Source organism: Rousettus aegyptiacus, unplaced genomic scaffold (assembly GCF_014176215.1).
Source record: "Rousettus aegyptiacus isolate mRouAeg1 unplaced genomic scaffold, mRouAeg1.p scaffold_m13_p_2, whole genome shotgun sequence".
Taxonomy (NCBI): domain Eukaryota; kingdom Metazoa; phylum Chordata; class Mammalia; order Chiroptera; family Pteropodidae; genus Rousettus; species Rousettus aegyptiacus.
Window position 1 is genome coordinate 42169281 of NW_023416295.1, and position 19258 is coordinate 42188538.

Here is a 19258-nt window from a genome sequence, read left to right on the forward strand (position 1 = left end):
GAATGGCCACTATATTTAGGCAGCATTGCTTATAATAAAACATTATTCTGGATCTGGATTGAGAAAACTATTAAGACTTGATGGAAGACTTAACTTTGGGCATCCTTGAGTTCAGTGACTTTTATAATGGGCATACCCCATGTTGGATATGAGGTTTCTATGCCAGTATGTCTCCTATATCTGTCCGATTTGGGTCTCATCTCCTTACACTTGAACTGTTGCACTTCTTCAGGAACTTGGCAGAAGAGAAGTACTTGTTGCTGTTCTGGCAAACTAGTCCCCACCCTACATCCTTCTGCATGGACTGGTGTCATTAGGATTTTAGATGATGTCACGGGTCTGAATATATAATTACTCTTGGGAGGATCCCCAGAAGGTATTGCAGTACTAGAATTCTACAGTCAGTTTTTAATTTTCTTTTCAAAGTGAGAAAATAGTTATTTAATTCATTCAGTTTTATCAGTGCTTTGGGAAGGATATTAGACAGGACACAATTTTTAGTTCCTGTTTTTCAGTAATGGATTATGTTACCTTGGGCAAGTCACCTAATCTCTCTGAAACTCAGTTTTCTTAAATGTTTGATAAGAAATTTGATCAATGACATTTCTGATGCCGCTTCCAACTCTAAATCCCATAGTTCTCTGATTTTCTTATCTTTCTAAGTAAATTTTTAATCCTCTTTTTTCATGGGAGCATTCCAGATTTCTTTTAGCCTGGCAGATGATCAGGTAGATGAATGCCTAAGGTCCTATAGTGTACATTACTTCAACTTTAGGTTTTGGAAAAGTTGCCATATTATAGATGCATAGTTTTAAAAGAAACATTTGTTGCCCATGCAATAGAATTTTAAGTTAAAAAAATCTTTTTTCAGTTACGTTTGACAGTCAATATTATATTAGTTTCACATGTACAGCATAGTGGTTAGACACATATAGTTTATGAAATGATCTTCCTAATAAGGCTAATACCCTCCTGACATCATGTTTAGTTATTACAGTATTATCGACTGTATTTTCTATTCTGTACTTTACTGTGACTATTTCTTAACTGCCAATTTGTACTTCTTAATCCCTGCACCTTTATTACCCAGCCGCCAACGCCCCTATCATCTGGCAACCATCAGTCTGTTCTCTGTATCTTTGAATCTGTTTTTGTTCCATTGGTTTATTTATTTCTAGGGTCCACACGTAAATGAAATCATACAGTATTTGTCTTTTTCTGTTTGACTTATTTCACTTAACATAATACCGTCTTTAGCAGTCCCCAACCTTTTTGGTACCAGGGACCGGTGCTCCTATAAGAATCTAATGCCTGATGCTCTGAGGTGGAGCTGAAGTAGTGCTAGCTCTGGAGAGCAGCTGCAAATATAGATGAAACTTTGCTTACTCACCACCCACCTCCTACTGTGAGGCTTGGTTCCTAACAGGCCAAAGATCACTATGATCATAGCCTGGGTGTTGGAGACCTCTGCTCTAGGTCCATCTATGTTGTCACAAATAATAAGATTTCATTATTTTTTATGGCTGAGTAATATTCAATGGTATATATGTATCACATCTTTATCCAGTTGTCTACCGATGGGCACTTAAGTTGCTTCCATATCTTGGCTATTGTAAATAACACTGCAGTGACCATAAGGTTGCATATATCTTTTAGAATTAGTGTTTCATTTTGTTTGGGTTTTGGATAAATACTCAGAAATGGAATTGCTGGGTTATAACGTTCTATTTTTAATTTTTTGAAGACTCTCCAAGCTGTTTTCCATAGTGGCTGCACCACTTTATAGTCCCACCAACAGTGCACAAGGGTTCTCTTTTCTCCACAGCTTTGCCCACACTTGTTCATGGATTTAGTGATGATAATCATTCTGAGAGGTGTGAGGTGATATCTCATTGTGGTTTTAATTTGCATTTCTCTGATGGTTAGTAATATTGAGCATCCTTTCATATGTCTGTTGGCCATCCATGTGTCCTCTTTGGAGAAATGCCTATTCAGACCTTCTGTCCGTTTTTTAACTGGATTGTTTGTTTTTTTTTTTTTTTTGGTGTTGAGTTGTATGAATTCTTTCTAAATTTGGATATTAACCCCTTACCAGATGTATCATTGGTAAATATCTCCCATTCAGTAGGTTTTCTTTTGGTTTTGTTGATGATTTCCTTTGCCACGCAAAACCTTTTTAGTTTGATATAGTCCAATTTGTTTATTTTTTTTCTTTTGTTCCCCTTACCCTAGGAGATATATCAGAAAAAATATTACCAAGAGCAATGTCAGAGAATTTAGTGCCTGTGTTTTCTTCTAGGAGTTTTATGGTTTGGGATCTTACACTTAAGTCTTTAATACATTTTTAGTTTATTCTTATATATGAATTTAATAAAGTTAAAATAAAAATATTCCACCTTCGAGAGGAGAAAACCAATTAGAATGAAAATTTGAAAAGCTTTGATTATTTTAGAATTTCATTTCAACTTCCACTTACAGGTCGTGAACTGGCTTGAAGGACCTGGATCAGAACAACTGAGAGCCCAGTGGGGGATTGGAGACTCCATCCGGGCTTCCCAGGCCCTGCAGCAAAAGCACGAGGAGATTGAGAGCCAACACAGTGTGAGAGGCTTTTTTCCCTCTGCAAGTTACAGTGCTCTTCTTCATGTGCATCGTTAGTAGCATATGTGGCGCTAAGTAGCTGTGAACTTTGATATAGGACATAGAATATAGTATGTTTAATATTTAGAGACCTTTATAAAGTACATTTTGACCACTTGGTACATTTTCATCAGAAGTTTGGTTTTGGTTTTGTCTCTAGTACAGTTTAATTACATATTTTTATAGAAACAAAATTTATGGGAAAATTTAAAAACTACAGTGACAGAAGAAAGAGTGATAGTACAAAAATAAAACCTTCATCTGTAATCCCTGAGACAGAAACGGCGTTTCTTAAGTCCTCAAAGGGAATCATCTCTGCTTTATTGGGAATGTATAATACAGTTAATTGCCTGAGAGTAATTCTGGAATCATTGTATTAAATACAGCTGATGGAGAGTGAGCGCAAAGAGTACAGGATATCTTTTCATTCTTTCTGCATTTAGAGGTTCACATTTGTAACTGCGAAGGGGATGTGAAATCACAGTTAACAAAATTTGGAAATTAATCTATAGGCAGGTTTTAGGTAATAATTGTTCAAAAGGATTTAATATTTAACATCTTGTTACGTGGAGGAGACTAATAGATATTAATATTAAGCTCTTGCTGTGTTATAGTTAACTCTTCATTATTGAGATGATGATCATCTAGTTTGTGGATCTTTTAGTTCACCCTTTTTCTCCCCCAAGTCATGTTACTTACTATGTTAATTTTAAATAGATAAACTAGGAAATTGGAAAAATAAAACTTGACTTCATTAATTTTTGTCTCCTTAGATTATATGTCTTAAAATTTTGATCAGTTTATACACACACATACAGTATTCAGCCTTACACATAAATAGGTAATAAATGGAGCCAGCCCCACTCCAAACGCAACTCTAAATGATCAGAGTATACTCTGATTGGATTTATGTATTAAGTGAAAAAAAAAAAACCCATGTGTCCAGGGGGGAATATAATAGACATCTTGACCTCTAGGATCTGAACGCACAACAATGGGGAACAGTATTTTAAAAAATTGATCATTAATAATGTTAAACTCTGGGCCCGGATGAGATTTAAAGATCATCTTAACATTATATTTCTGTAATTATTTTCTTTCTCGATTAGCTTTCCTAGTCGAAGTGGAAATTAAACATTAATAAATAAATAGATAAATAGGTGTTAAAAATAAAAACAAAACCCCCCCAAAAAATTAAAAGGTGGGTAGTATTAGTGAATATTATTTTAACTAAGTGCAATTAAGGAATAAATATCTACTATGGTTTTCTCAGTAAGAAATTTTATTTGTTGACCATGAATCATTTGCCCTTTATTAGAGATATGATTTAACAACACCTGACATAATAATGTTTAATATATACCTTTTTGTTTAGTTTCCTTATATTGTTTACAATATTCCCCAAGTCAGCTTTAATGATCAGCAAGATTGGAAGATAAAATACATACTGTACCCTAGAGGGATTATAATCTAGTTGAGGGAATAATACGTAAGCAAGAGGTATCACAAGATTTGGAATTTTCTAAAGATGGTATATAGATTGTCTTTGTAGTATTCCTAATTAGTACTTGTAAGAAGCTTAAAAATGAAATTCCATAATTGAAAAGCTATATTTTCTACTTTCCACAGGTTCTAACATAGTGGTATTTTTCTTTTCATGCTAAAATTATATTGCATAACTTGTATTTAACTTATTACCTCTGTTCATGAGGTTCTAATATTTTTATTATCTTGGTACTTTTTAAATAACAATGCTGTTGATAATTTTATAGATGATGATTTATTTGAACCCCGTGGTTTGTTTCTGGAGCATGTTACTATAGAATTACTATATTTTACAATTTGATCCTCCTTTTTAGTTCTTAAAAACAATATTTGCTGTAGAATATTCTAGACTTCATCTAGAGCAGGAGTCCCCAAACCCTGGGCCGTGGACCAGTATGGGTTTATGGCCTGTTAGGAACTGAGCTGCGCAGCAGGAGGTGAGCAGCAGGCAAGCAAGCGAAGCTTCATCTGTATTTGCGGCTGCTCCCCAGCGTTAGCATCACAGCCTCAGCTCCACTTCCCATCATCAGGCATTAGATTCTCATTGGATGGAGCACTGGTCCCTGGTGCCAAAAATTTGGGGACCGCTGAAGAGGATGAAGTTATGAAAGTATCCAAAACTACCTTAAATAAAGATACATGACACATGGGGATCCTAAAGACAGAATTTATCTGTATTATTTTTAAATAATTTGGGGACCACTGAAAAGGATGAAGTTATGAAAGTATCCAAAACTACCTTAAATAAAGACACATGAGGATCCTAAAGACAGAATTTATCTGTATTATTTTTAAAAGATATCAAGGAGAATAAATGTACTTAGAAGTTGGATTATATATATGTGTATATAGATATATATAATATATATATAAAATCTCACAAAATTTGATTGCATACACATTGTAAAGAAATTCACAAAAGAAGTATAACTACATATACAAAAAAATGTACATCGAAAAGTACATTTTGTATTGCATATAATATGGATGAAATTATGGATGGTATATATAGAGATTCCTGTGTTTAGATGTTTGTTTTTGTATTTTTACTATATAAGGTTTTAAAATTAACTAAAAGAAACGAATTGTTTATGGGTGATCTTTTCCATTTGCTTTAGTTTACTTACAATGTAAATCAGTATAAAATTCCAGAACTTTTGAATTGAAAAACATCTTATAGATTATTCTAATACTAATCACCTTATTTTATACATGAAGAAACTGGGAGATTACATGTTTTAATTAGTGGGTAGCTGGACAAAGGTTAAAATATTAATCTCTCGATATTCAAATGAGATTCTCTCTCACTCTATTTCTGTCTCGCCACTCTTCCTCCCTCTCCCCCTCTCTCCCTCTCTCCTTTTCTTTCCCCCTCTCTCTTAGAGAAAGTTACTAAATTTCATGGACTTCCTTAAGGTCTAGCATTTTTTAATTCTTATACTGTTAATACCTGAGGACTTTTGCACATACTTTGATGTCTGCATCCATAATCATGGTGCCCAAAGAAAAGAAATATTGATGGCTTATCATGGATCTCATTTTTCTGAATGACATAATATCTGGGATTTGTTTGAAAATTGGGAGGTAGGGCAGATTAGATGGAACAGATTGGCCATGAGATGATAATTATTGAAGATGGATGGTTCATAGGGATTCATTTTACAGTTCACCCTTGGGCAGTGAAGGGGTTAGGGGCACGGAACCGCTCCTATGCTTTGCAGTCTAAAATCTGCATATAACTTTTGACTCCTCTAGAATCGAACCACTAATAGCCAACTGTTGACTGGAAGCCTTACCAATGACATAGAGTCGTTTAAGTTATAATTTGAATATGCATTATATACTGTGTTCTTACCATAAAGTAAGCTAGAGAAAAGATGTTATTAAGAAAATCATAAAGAAGAGAAAATACATATACAATATTTATTGGGAAAAAGAGTGTATAGGCGGACCAACCCATGCATTTTAAACCTGTGTCATTCAAGCGTCCTTGGTACTGTTCTTTCCACTTTTGAACAGATTTAAAATTTTCCATTCTAAAAGGTTTAAAAAAAGAGAATTGCACCATTTTAACCAATAGGTGGCACTGCACTGTCACCTTGAAAATAGGTTGATGCCGTGTATTAGCTTATGATGTTTAAGATATTCTAATATTTTATTAAAAGCTTTCTTTTTGTAAATAAAAGTCAGTACTTTAAAAAGTGTTGGAATTGTTCTAGTCTCATGAAATTATGACAAATTTCTAGTGCATTACTTGCCTAATAATAGAATTTGAAGAAACTTTAAACATACCGTTTTATCTTAAAGCACTCTGTCAAGTATTACGTTTTAGATTCTTCATAAAAGCATAATTCAGAAATAAAGCTAAAATATATCCACATTTATTAGCCAAGAATTGATTTATATTTTTAAAAATCACTAGCTGTTACATGGAGAGTAGGGAGTAGGGACAAACAATGAAATAGGAAGACAGGAGGCTAGTAGAATGGAGGCAGTAGAAGTAATGAGAAGTTGTCAGATTCATGGATTAAGCCAGCAAGACTTGCTCTTGGGAGAAGATTCAGATGTTTGGTCTTGGTGACTAGTATTAAGATGGGAAGGACTGGAAGAGAAGCAGGTTGGGAGGCCAGAAAATCAGTATCTTTGGGGACACTTTAAATTTTAGATGTCGAAAAGTTATCTGAATGAAAATGGCTAGTAGGCAATTGGGTATTAGTAACTAAGGTTCAGGACAGGGGTCAGGGTTGAGGGTATTAATTAATTTGGGAATTATAATCCTATAGATAATTTCATCTAGTCATTTAAAGGCATTGCACCAGATGAAATTATCCAAGCGCAAGAAGTATTGATTTAGAAGCAAAAAGCCTTTGGAAAATTGAACCCTGGGTCACTCCTAAATTTAGAAGGCAAGAAGAGGAAGGAGAGCCAGCAGGGGAGGCCAAAGGGGAGCTGTCTCAGGAAATGAGAAAAAGACATTTCAAGGAGGAGGAATTGGTCATCTTTGTCACATGTGCCTGTGAGGTCCAGTAAGATAATGGCTGAGAATTTGACAAAAGTGGTTTTATATAAGTAGGAAGGGCAAAACCTAATCAGAATAGATTAAAAAGAGAATAGGAAATAAAGATAAAATGAGTGAAGAGAACTTCTTAAGGGAGGTTGGTTGGGTTTTTTACTGAGGTTTAATGTATATATAGTCAAATACACATATCTTAATTGTTTTGTTTTTTAATATAAAATACTATATATTTGTATGCTAATGGAAATAATCTAGTTGCAAAGGAAGAATTGATGATAGGAAAGAGGGAAAAAGTAATTGCAAGAGCAAAGCCTTGTACAGGTGACCAAGATTAGCACATAAGACGCAAGTTGCTGACTTTAGAAGCAGGGACAGTTTATCTAATATTATAATAGGGAGAGCGAAGCATAGCACTACAAAAGCAGGGAACTTAATAGATTTGTTGGTGAGATGCCAGAGCTCTCTTCTGGTTGCCTTCTAGTGAATTAAAGTTAGGTTTTTGAGAGTAAAGAGGTGAAAAGGAAGTTGGAGATTTAAGAAGTGGAAAAAAAAAAGGTAATCATGAGAATGGGAAAGTGAATTGACTAGAGAATTGTAATAGGAACAGTAAAGGCCCATTTGGGATTATTCAGTCATAACTTTTAAAAGACACCTATCCACATAGTTTTATTTATTTAGCCACATTCAACTACTCTGGTGTAGGTACAGTAGGCAAAGAAAGCAGGTCTGAGGTTGATAAATAAATCTGATGAAAGGAAGGAGAGAAGGATGTGGGCATGAGTTGTGCCCTGGGAGGTGATCATAGCCTCTGTTTGATTAAGGGTAGAAGTGAGGACTCCTTAGTGCTGGGCAGTAAAACATGCTGAGGTGAATGTATCGGGGGACCCCATGGGGTTGTAGGAGTAAGCATACTAAAGGATGTGAATTGGAGACTCAAGAATCACTGAGATTCTTGAAATTGAGATTTAGGGAGCTCTTTAGTAGTTTATAATAATGACAGGATTGTATGCCCATTGGAGTGGGTAGCTAAGATGAGGTGAGGACAGGATAGTTGGAAACGAGGAAGTCAAGGAACTGAGAGTTCGGTATTGGGTAGATGTCCACATGCTGGCTGTCAATAAGAAGATTGGCATCAAGAGGAAGCCAGTGACCTTGCTAACCTCCTTGGATGTGGGCATGCAAAAGGAAAGGTTGGAAAGATGGAATCTGACGGCATGCACTTCAAAGGAGATGTGGTTTTTGAGAGAATTAGGAGAAGGAATGATCTTGGAAATACTAATGAGGAATGGGCAGCCCTTCGCTTCTTCCCCCACCTCCAGGCTTGTGGTATGTCAGCTATGGAAACAAAAGCAGGAGGGCTGCAGGGCTAACTGCTTTCTCTGAGGGTGGACAGGTTTCACGTAAAGCACGAAAAGAGAAGGGAACATTTAGAGGCCGGGATGATGCTATAGGAGATTTTGCTATTGGCAGGAATGCGTTCCAGGGATTGCAGTGGAAAGATTTAAGAGTTGGGCTCTTTGTGTCCTCAATTTGAATAATTTTGCTTAAGAAAATTCTCATGTAACTCTGTGTTACTTATTATATCTGGAGAAATTATAAAATATAATGTAATTCTCCAGCAACTGATTTTATCCTGAATTTACTTTACAATGTCTCTATCATAGGAATGGTTTGCAGTATATGTGGAGCTTAATCAGCAAATTGCAGCACTTTTAAATGCCGGAGATGAGGAAGATCTTGTGGAACTGAAGTCGCTGCAGCAACAGCTCAGTGATGTTTGTTACCGACAGGCCAGTCAGCTGGAATTTAGGCAAAATCTCTTACAAGCGGCTCTTGAATTTCATGGTGTTGCTCAAGATGTAAGTGTGTGCTGTGTTTTTCTTTTCTTCAAATTATCTGAACACTTATCTGCACATAATTTTTGCAGGTTTGCATGTCTCCTAATTATTTTTCTGGAACAATAAAATAATGTACTGGTGGGGGAAATGAGATAAAATTCTTTGATTTTTAAAAATTTTTAAACAATCTGCATGCAACTAAACCTTTTTTTTTCTTTTGTCGAAATAGTGTCCAAAACTAATAGATATATTTTATTTTGATCGTTTCTCAACGTTTATGCTATATAACATACATCGAAATGGAAGTTTCAATACTTTTTTACATTCTGCTAACCTGGATATATTTGTCTTCCTGGTGCATGCGTTTGTGTGTTCTGTCTTTAAGATAACATGTATTCTAATGATTCGTTCTTGTCTTTTAACAGCATAGTCTTTTTCAAGTATAATTGTGATAACCTCATTAGATATAAACCTCATTAATCATTAAACACTTTAGATGCTGATTACATCAGGGTTATCTCTTTGGTGTCCCTCTGCTTTAGTTGTCTCAGCAGTTGGATGGCTTATTAGGGATGTTGTGCGTAGATGTAGCACCAGCTGATGGAGCATCGATTCAGCAGACTTTAAAACTGCTTGAAGAGAAGCTGAAAAGTGTTGGTAAGCAGATTTTAAAAATGCTGAAACATAAGGGTTCTTTTTAAAAATATATTACTGCCATGGTTAAACAAGTCAACTTATACCGAACTACTTATAATTATTAACAGGAAACACTGGAAAAATTAGTGTAAACATGGTTTTATTCCCCTGAAAGGCATAATTTATGATAAAATGTTTATTTTTCATTGTTGGCCAGTTATTCTTCCTTCACTGGGCAGTTAGCCTTTCTTGTTTACCCAGCTATATCTACAGGTGCTATGTCTTGCATATACTATGAACAGTTATTTATAGTGCATGCATAAACTGTAATTAGCTGTGAAGTGTTCTGTGATAAACCCTGTATGCCCAAAACTGTGTTTTATGCAATGATTTTTGTTGTTGCTATATCCTAACCTTGTGAAAAAATAGTTGGTTTGTTTCTGCGCATTTGTTTTTCCAAACTAGGAATATTGCCAAGATCAGTATTTTTTAAGGGGGAATGGAGCAATTTCATTAAGCTAGTTTTCTCACTTGACATCAAGACCTTTTAAAATTTAGTAAAGTAGGAAATACAGTGACTTTCCCTAAGTCACAACTAGAGAGGTAGTTGTAAAAATGGGAAGCGGGTGTGGATCAAGTGAGACAGGAGAGCAAAGGGGAATTGAGAAGAGGAAGCAGAAACCTAAGAGATTGAATAGGAAATGGTGATATGAACTTGAATAAAATTAATTATTGAAAAGAACTTGAAGAAATGGGTTTGAAAAATCATGTTTGTATTGGCATTTTACTTGCTTGCAGCCTTTGTTATTTTAGCACATGATACTCATAACACATTTAATATTTAACATGCCAAATGAAATTTATTTCAAAATGCCAGAAGTTTTTCTGAGCCACACTATTTCTTAAAAAAAGAAAAAATGTTACTGTATACTATTTAATTTGAAGTACTTAAACATATCCTCAGTGTTGCTTCACATTGGGTATAAGCTTGGGTAGTGTCTAAACCCAAATGTTCAGTGTTTCCTAACATTGCTTGTTATGAAGTCTTTCAACTCATACATTTTTTTGAACAAAATATTTGCCTCATTATGGACTACATAAAAGCAGAAAGGAAAAAAATTAGAAAAATCTTACTCATCAAAATAGAAATTCTCACACTTTCTTCCTGCTTTCAGTTTTGAAAAGTAATTATTACTTATGGAAATTCACCTTTTAGAAATTCTTTTTAAGGAGAATTTGGCATGAATGGGAACTCTAGTTAGAGCCACATGTAATGGGGTTTTATTGCTTGAAATGTCCAGAGGATTCCATTCCAAGGTAATTTAAGGCACAAAGCTGCTATTACTTGGAATCTGCTGAGAGGGCTTACTTGAGGGAGGGAAAGCACCTCCATTGTTTAAGAGGTTAAATCTAGTAACTTTTGTTTTAGATGTAGGATTGCAAGGTTTGCGTGAAAAAGGTCAAGGTCTTCTGGATCAGATCTCCAATCAGGCATCCTGGGCCTACGGAAAGGATGTAACCATTGAAAATAAAGAAAATGTGGACCACATACAAGGAGTGATGGAAGATATGCAGCTTAGGAAACAAAGGCAAAGTTTGACTGTTAATGTTAATTTTTGCTAAGACAACATAATGCTAATTAAAATGAAAAGTTATATAATGTATATTTTTCATTCAAACTCAGTTCTTATCTGTTATATAGTAGGCATGTAGTAAGTTTTTGGTGAATGTAATAATTATTGTATATAATTATACTAACAAATAATGACTGTTCAATTAATGGGTACCTTCTCCCTTTTTTGCACACTTAGAAATTTTAGGGTTATCAGCAAAATCTACAGAAACTCTCCTCCTGCATCACAGAGAAAATAGTCATCAGGCAGAAATTCCTTCTCCCCTCATATCTGCAAGTTTATCCATTTCATTCATTCTCATCACGAAGGACGATATAGCTCTGCTATCATCAAAGCCGATCCTTCCATGTGCCATCATGTCTCCTCACTCCATCCGCTCCTATTCCCTGTTCTGACCTCTGTCTCTCAGTTAAATGCTTAAATCGCTCCCATTTCTAAAAATTAAACAATTGCACACATACATAAACCTTCCTTTTCAGCTCTTTCTTTGTTTCTAGCCCTAGATCTCTCTTCCTTGACAGCTAAGTCATTTGAAGGTCTAATGTCTCATACTACTTCCTCACTACCTCTAATTTACTTTTCAACCCTCCTCAATCTGTCTCTTACTCTCACCATTATACTGAATTTGGTCTTACTGATGTCACCAGTGACTTTGTAATCGCCATATGTAATAAACACTTATCTTGCTCAAAATCCAGGAATACTTTTAGTCCTGACCTTGCTTGACCACTCTGAATAGCATTAGATACAGGTGAATTTTTGTTTATTCTTGATATTCCCTGACCACCTTCTCTTCTTTGAAGACACCTTCATGATACTCCTTCTAGCCCTCTGCTTCTTCTTCACTGTTTTCCTGTCCTCTAGCTATTGTCACTGCTTCCGGGGTTTGTTCTGTGAAGCCAAATTCTCTTCTCACTCTACGTGTTCTCCCTGGGCAGTCTCACTACTTTAATGACTTAAAAAAAAAAAAAAAATCATGATTGAGTAATTATGGCTCTGACACAAACCCCTCTCCTGTGCTCTAGGCACATAATTCCCCTTGCCTACTGAGTATTTCCACCTGGATGCCCTGTGCACTCCTTAAATCTAATATGTCCAGATTGGAACCATTCCCCCGCAAACTATTCCCTTTCTAAGTTAAAGTTACCACCAGCTACCAAACTTGGGATTTATCCTAAAGTCCTTATTCTTCCTAATCCCCACAGCCTAGTCAGATGTCCAGGTTCTGTTATGTTGGAATCCTGAGCATTTCTTTGTTCAGGATTTCATCTCTTATTTACCTCTGGTCTTACTCATCACTAGTCTGTTGTACAGGCGAGTAATCTTTGTAAAGTCCACACCTAATTATATAGTTTCCTTATATAAAACCCCTCTCAATGACTTCCTATTTTCTCAGATGATGTTCAGTCTCCTTGGAATAGTGTAGGAGACTGTAATCCGATTCTGCATAGTCTAAGTCTCATCTCTTATAACTTTCCCACGGAACCACACATTTGCTTTCATCTTCCTAAATGTGTCATGCCGTTTTGTGCAGCCATGACTTAGACTACTTCTTTCCTCATTATCTGCCTAGTGTATTCCTTCTTATTCTTCAAGACTCAGGGATAATTATCTTCGGAAGTCTTCTTAGATTTCTAAAGCAAATTAGTCACTTGTTCCTCCCACTCCCATAAATCCTTTACATAGCTTTACAATAACATCACATTGTTTATTTAACCATCCATCTTCCAAGTTGTGACCATCTTAATAGTGGAGACCATGTTCTATTTTTTCCAAGCACATTATTCAATACCTGACAATATGTGTTGAATACATGTATATTATCTTCATCATTAAGGTATCTTATATTGTTTTTGAGTTTCAGATTTTAAAAATAATTTTCATCATCACTTCCCTTCAGTCTCTTGTAGAATTACTTTAACCAATTGGCATTTTGACAGTATGCTATGGGCTTTTACTGAGGGCATCCTTATAAAAATAGCCTTGCGAGAGTGACGTCTGATTGTTATTAAGCTGCCTTTAAGAACATCAACTGTAGTGGAGTCCAGTGCCTCCTGGTTAACTCATTGTTGGTACTGGACTACACTGAGATTCCTCCTTCCCACTTAAAATACATGGAATTGCATGAGAATGAAGGGAATACATCAGAGCTGAGTTAGGTTGAGTCACTTTAAAAGTTTAATCTGTATATTATCCAGGCAGATAATAGTAGTATTAAAAAATACTCTCAATTGTGTTCCTCTACACCTAGAGATCAATAGCTTTTTTTCTTCTTAAGAATATAGATGGTGTTTTTATTTTTTTTGTTCGAAATTAGATATTACTTGAGTAATTTAACATAATGAGAAGTGTTCATCTTTTTAATTTCCTTGAATGTCATCCTCTAAATTAGTGTTTGAGAAACTGCATTGTTATCTTTGAAGCTTGTTTAATGATAATTAGCAGTGGAGATTTCTTTGGGTTTTAGTGTACTATTGCGTTTATGCTTTGCTTCAGTACTTTTCAGAATCCATGCTGTTCTCGAGAGGGTTTGTGATTCAGTATCATTCAGGTATTTTGAGGTTTAATGTGATATAGATGTAGATATCCTTAAAATTTTTACAAATCGATACAAAATAGTTAGTCTCCATAGTGTAGGACTAAGTATTTTAGCATGCTGTAAAATGGGTACCAGATGATGATGATATAGTAGTTATCCATAAAACCAAAATAACGTCCTAATTTGTTTGGGTTTATTAGATGTGAAGACATGGTAGATGTGCGGAGGTTAAAGATGCTTCAGATGGTACAGTTGTTTAAATGTGAAGAAGATGCTGCCCAGGTAAGGATCAATCAGTCAGGTACATTATAATAGTCATTTTTTCTTAGAACATTAATTTTACCTAACTGTAAGCAAAAGTGTACTTTTCATGGTCATAAGAAAGTAACATTAAGTCAGATTATAGTTTAGTGAAATAGTGAAGTTTTGTGTTCCCAGTTATCTTACTGGTCTCATTTGACTTCTCAATGAAATCATCTATTGAGCTAGCAATTGGGATTATTTATTATTTATTATTATTGACTTGTTTTCAGTATATATCCCAGGATAAAGATTGGATAGCACATTGCTTTTTAATGCACAAGAGGGGTTTTCAACTAAACAATTTGCTATCTCTGTGCAGTTATCATCAGAGAACATCATTTCAGCTCGACGTAGAAGAAATTTATGATCTTAAATTGTAACCTAGGTCCGTAATAAGATGCCAATACATGATATTCTATTAATGTAAATGTTGCGATATAACTTAGAGTGCATCTCTTTAATAGGTCTTATCTTTAAATTTTAAAGCTTTTGAGGGAGAAGAGAGGTCATTCATCATGTAGATCGACATTGAATGAAATAAGCTATTAGGAACTTAGGTTATAACTAATGGATTAATTAATCAAATAATGTCATCTTTTTATAAATATGATGTTTTGATAAATAAAGACCTATGAGTCACTGTTATTTGTTTTTATTTAGGCAGTAGAATGGCTAAGCGAACTTCTGGATGCTCTGCTTAAGACCCACATCAGATTGGGCGATGATGCTCAGGAAACGAAAGTTTTACTGGAAAAGCATAGAAAATTTGTTGATGTTGCACAGGTGCAGAACTGGTTATCTTCCTTTTCTACAAGCTCAGTGTTTGAATAGCTTTCTGCATGATTATAATGTAACTTAACCCTCCAAGTCCAAGAAGGTTAGTTATGCTATTCCAGAAGTATCACAGAACTAAGAAAATGTCAGCTGGTGCATCAAAACTAGCCTGCATACTCTTGAGAGAGTTTATGTTTCCCTGAATACAGGTTCTGTATGCTCCTTCTGATTTATGTTATATGTTGTGGCATATTTTTAAGGCAGTTCAACTATCCATCCACAAAAGTCAATATGAAATAAATGTTAATATTAGTAAATTAGAAACCCCAGTTCCTGTATCTCACAGAGATTTTTTTTGGTTGTGAAAAGTATCTTAATTGATTTCCTTAATAATTGAGTTTAGTGTAACAGTTGTGGTTTCCTGTCTGGAATATAAAGTGCCTGTTTTTACTCACTTGTCTTGATTAATGAGCGAACAGACTTCTTTTTTTTTTTTTTTTTTTTGCCCATGGAATTGAGCAGAGCGAGATGAGCAGGGGAGACAAGATTAAGAAACTTACTGAAAACTAAAAGTATTACTTCCCCTTCATTCTTTATGCATGCAGATAATTTGTAGTAATAAGTGCCAGTAGAGTCATTCAGTATTGGTTTCTAGTAGTGTCACTTATTTCCAACCACACTTCTCCACCCCTCTTTTCAGAGTTCCTTTATTATAATTTCATGTTCACTTTTCCTTTCAGAGCACTTACGACTATGGAAGACAGTTGCTGCAGGCCACAGTCGTGTTGTGCCAGTCTTTGCGCTGCACTTCTCGATCATCTGGGGATACACTTCCTCGACTGAACAGAGTATGGAAACAATTTACAATAGCATCTGAAGAGAGAGTGCATAGGCTGGAAATGGCTATTGCATTTCACTCAAATGCCGAAAAGGTTCGCTTTTTAAAAAGTGTAGTAACAATAGTATTTATTGCATGTGTTTAAAATGTGTTCATTTTAATAATATTATTATGTGGTTACTATGTTTTTTAAAAAAAATTATATTCCATTGTTCAAAGTTTGTGTGGATATATTATCTTAGTTCAAATCAAATTCTCTTAGTAATTTATGTCAGCGGTGGAATATTGTGATTGGAGGAATTCAAAACCATCCGGGAGCCTTCTCTCTGCAGTGTCTCTTCTCCAAAGCTGACACCCAGAATGTGCTGTCCATTCTTTAGGATGTTGCGACTCCCATCTCATTCATTGTGCTAGGAAAAGAAACTCTGCTTCGGTAACAACTTGCTAATTGTCATAAAATTTTTAAAAGAACACTTTTTAACTTTATAATGTTTAAAGTAGAGACTGTCCAACTGAAATGAGAATAAGGATAAAAATTAAAACCTTTTTCTATATGTTATCTTTTAAGATTAATTCTAGACTTTATGATTTAATGAATTAATTAGTCCCAGAAACCAAAAATGAAAGAACTGTGCAGTGTTTTGGGGCCAGTTTTCAATGGAACTTTTTTTCTTAATTCAGCACAGTGAAAATTTATAGCACCCAAACCTTACATTTTCTTTCTGAAGAAGAGCTCTATTATGTAGTTAACTTTGTTTTGATCTCTTACAATGAAAGTTTATATGTAGGGATGTTCAGTACAATTTAAGATATGAGAAACCTGAGTGGTAAATTTGATAGCTTTGTCTGTAGAACAGAAGAGACGTTGCCAGGAACCTCAGGAATTAAGCATTTTCTCTTTGTGTTAGGCAGTGCATCTGTTGGGGAATGTTCACAGTAAACTCTCTGAGCTAGTCACTGAAGTCCACTGATCAGTGTTTTATTTTAAAATTGGCCTAATGATTATGAATAAAAGTATGCAAAATGGCTTAACTTGTTTACTGATTATTTTAATGAAAAAACTTTTGAAATATAATATTAACATAGAGTACAGATTATAAATATTCTATTTTCTCAGTGAACGCACCTGTGTAATGAGTGCAATATTTAAACAACAGTGTTACCAGTACCTGAGACATTCTTCAAGTCCCTTTTAGTCACACAACTCCCTTCTATCCAGGGGTGACCACTGGCCCTATTTCTAACACCACTGAAAACTTAGGATATTGCTTTTTAAAGATATCTGCAAAGACATTTTAAAATCTAGACCCCTTTAAGAGATCATATAAGAAATTAATGTGATGATAGTTTTTTAATTGACAATTAACATTTCTATTTTTTCTACTACATGGCCCTTACCATGCTTATAATAAACTTCATTTAAGGTTATTTTGTTATGCAAACCTATGTAAAGCCTTCTTTTACCAGATATTATTTTCCACTTGACTATGTTCTGTTTTATACCAGTAAGCATAAATGTAACAACCATGATTGAGAAAATAAGTTGAATCTAGAATTTTAGAATATAATGATATTCTTTATAAGCAATGCTGAAATAAACATGATTGGATTAAGTAAAATGTAATACAAAAAAATTGTAAAAACAAGTATTTCTTTTCTACTCTTTCCCCCAGTTTTGTGGTTTTCTTCTTATAGTTAAATTTAAATGGTAATAGTTAAGGGAAAAAATATCAAGGGCAGTAGAACTTACTGTATTTCAATTATAAAACCCTCTCAGTTTACATCAGTTAGTTAGCAGATCAGTTTTTAAAATAACTATAAAAATTGTAACTAGGTCATCATATCAGTTATGTGCTTGTACTTCGATTATGTGTTATATATTTACATATGTTTTTTCATTTTTGAAGTCTGTAAGCTCCTGTAGGTCGAAATCTATCTATACTCATTCACATCCTGTAGCTGCTAAATAAACATGTAATAAATACTAAATAAATAGTTACTTAATGAATGAAAGAATACTTCATAAGCAGAGTTTGAACTTACTTTCCAAATAGTTGTCCAGTATTATTTTGTTCTTAGAAATCACTGTAGACCTTTTCATACTCAAATTATGTATTATTAGTAGGGATTATGTATTACATTTTGTTTGACTTTCTTGAGCCAATTTTGCTAATAATAGGTTAATTTTGTACGGTGGTATACATGAAGAGGCTAAGAACAAAATGAAAACACCTCCAATCTATTAACATTTGTGTGAGCTTGATTCCCTTTCTATGTCTTTTGATTGATGTTGCCCTTTTAATTGTTGCAGATTTTGCAAGACTGTCCAGAAGAGCCTGAAGCTATTAATGATGAGGAACAATTTGATGAAATTGAAGCAGTTGGGAAATCTCTTTTGGATAGATTAACTGTTCCTGTAGTTTATCCTGATGGGTATGGTGCATATTCTTATAATTTTGTCTTTTCATCTGTGAGGTCTTATAGTGAAATCGTCGAGAGGAAAATCTCTTTTTTTTAAAGCCAAGTCAGTTAGCTTTGGTCCACATTTTCAGTTACTACAGTAAATTGGTTTAAAATGAAAAGAAATCCATACTCGGCTGTTATCAAACTCGGTTGATACTTGCTGCCATCAAATGTGTTGCTTCTTGACTGCTTGTAGAAAAAAGATCATTGCATAAGCAGAGTTCCTGAGTTCTAGCCTTGGCTATGATGACAGAGAGTAGAGTGACTTTGGTCATGACTTTGGGTATCATTGAGGAGAAGGGTGGGGACTAATGTTTAGTGAGCTCAATATATGCCAAGCACCAGGTTGAACATTTTGCCTGCATTACTTTTGACTAAACAGCACCAGGCCAGTGTGATTATCTCTGATTTACAGATAAAGAAACTGAGGCTCAGAAGGATTAAGTGAGGAGCTCAGGATTTCACAGCTTCTAAGTGGAATTAGGATATAATCTCAGTTTTGTCTGTCTCTTTTCACTGGCCTACGTGGAGTTCTGATTCTTTAATTTGTAAAATTACGGGGTCTTGATTCCCATGTTTCTTTCCATTTTAAATAGTCAATGATAAAAATATGAAACAATTTAATGCGAATAAATGAGCCAGTAAATGAATCAAAACAAACTTTATCCCTTAGGATCTAGACCTTCTCAGTGGAAGCAATTTAGAGGTAATTCGGAGAATTTTTAATTCAAACGATAGAGAAACCAAAGCATTGACTACATCTATCCTTACATTTTAGGGTAGTATACTAGTAAGGATTGTGGATTCTAACTAGATATCGTGTGTTTAAATCTCAGCTCTATCACTTACTAGCTGTGACACCATGGGCAAGCTACTTAATATTTCCTGTACCTCAATTTCCTCATCTAAAAATAGGGATATACTTTTCATACCTCCTCAGGTCATAGGGCAGGGGAGTTATATCACCTAAATATACATAAACTACTTACAGCAAGTCTAACACATAGTAAGTGCTAGTACTACCGTGTCATG

At 34.8% G+C, this 19258-nt stretch overlaps 1 protein-coding gene across 2 annotated transcripts in view; it reads left to right on the forward strand.

The window, feature by feature from the left end:
• SESTD1 (SEC14 and spectrin domain containing 1) overlaps window positions 1-19258 on the forward strand; it is a 96856-nt gene that overhangs the window by 69024 nt on the left and 8574 nt on the right. Inside the window, exons 10-17 of one of the 2 annotated variants that reach the window (XM_016152559.2) lie at window positions 2479-2601; window positions 8866-9060; window positions 9582-9696; window positions 11105-11264; window positions 14049-14130; window positions 14812-14934; window positions 15666-15857; window positions 18075-18196. In XM_016152559.2, coding sequence (XP_016008045.1) covers window positions 2479-2601; window positions 8866-9060; window positions 9582-9696; window positions 11105-11264; window positions 14049-14130; window positions 14812-14934; window positions 15666-15857; window positions 18075-18196 — 1112 coding nt within the window. Of the gene's footprint in view, window positions 1-2478; window positions 2602-8865; window positions 9061-9581; window positions 9697-11104; window positions 11265-14048; window positions 14131-14811; window positions 15029-15665; window positions 15858-18074; window positions 18197-19258 lie in introns of those variants that run through there. The other variant, XM_036237697.1, reaches the window with a different exon arrangement.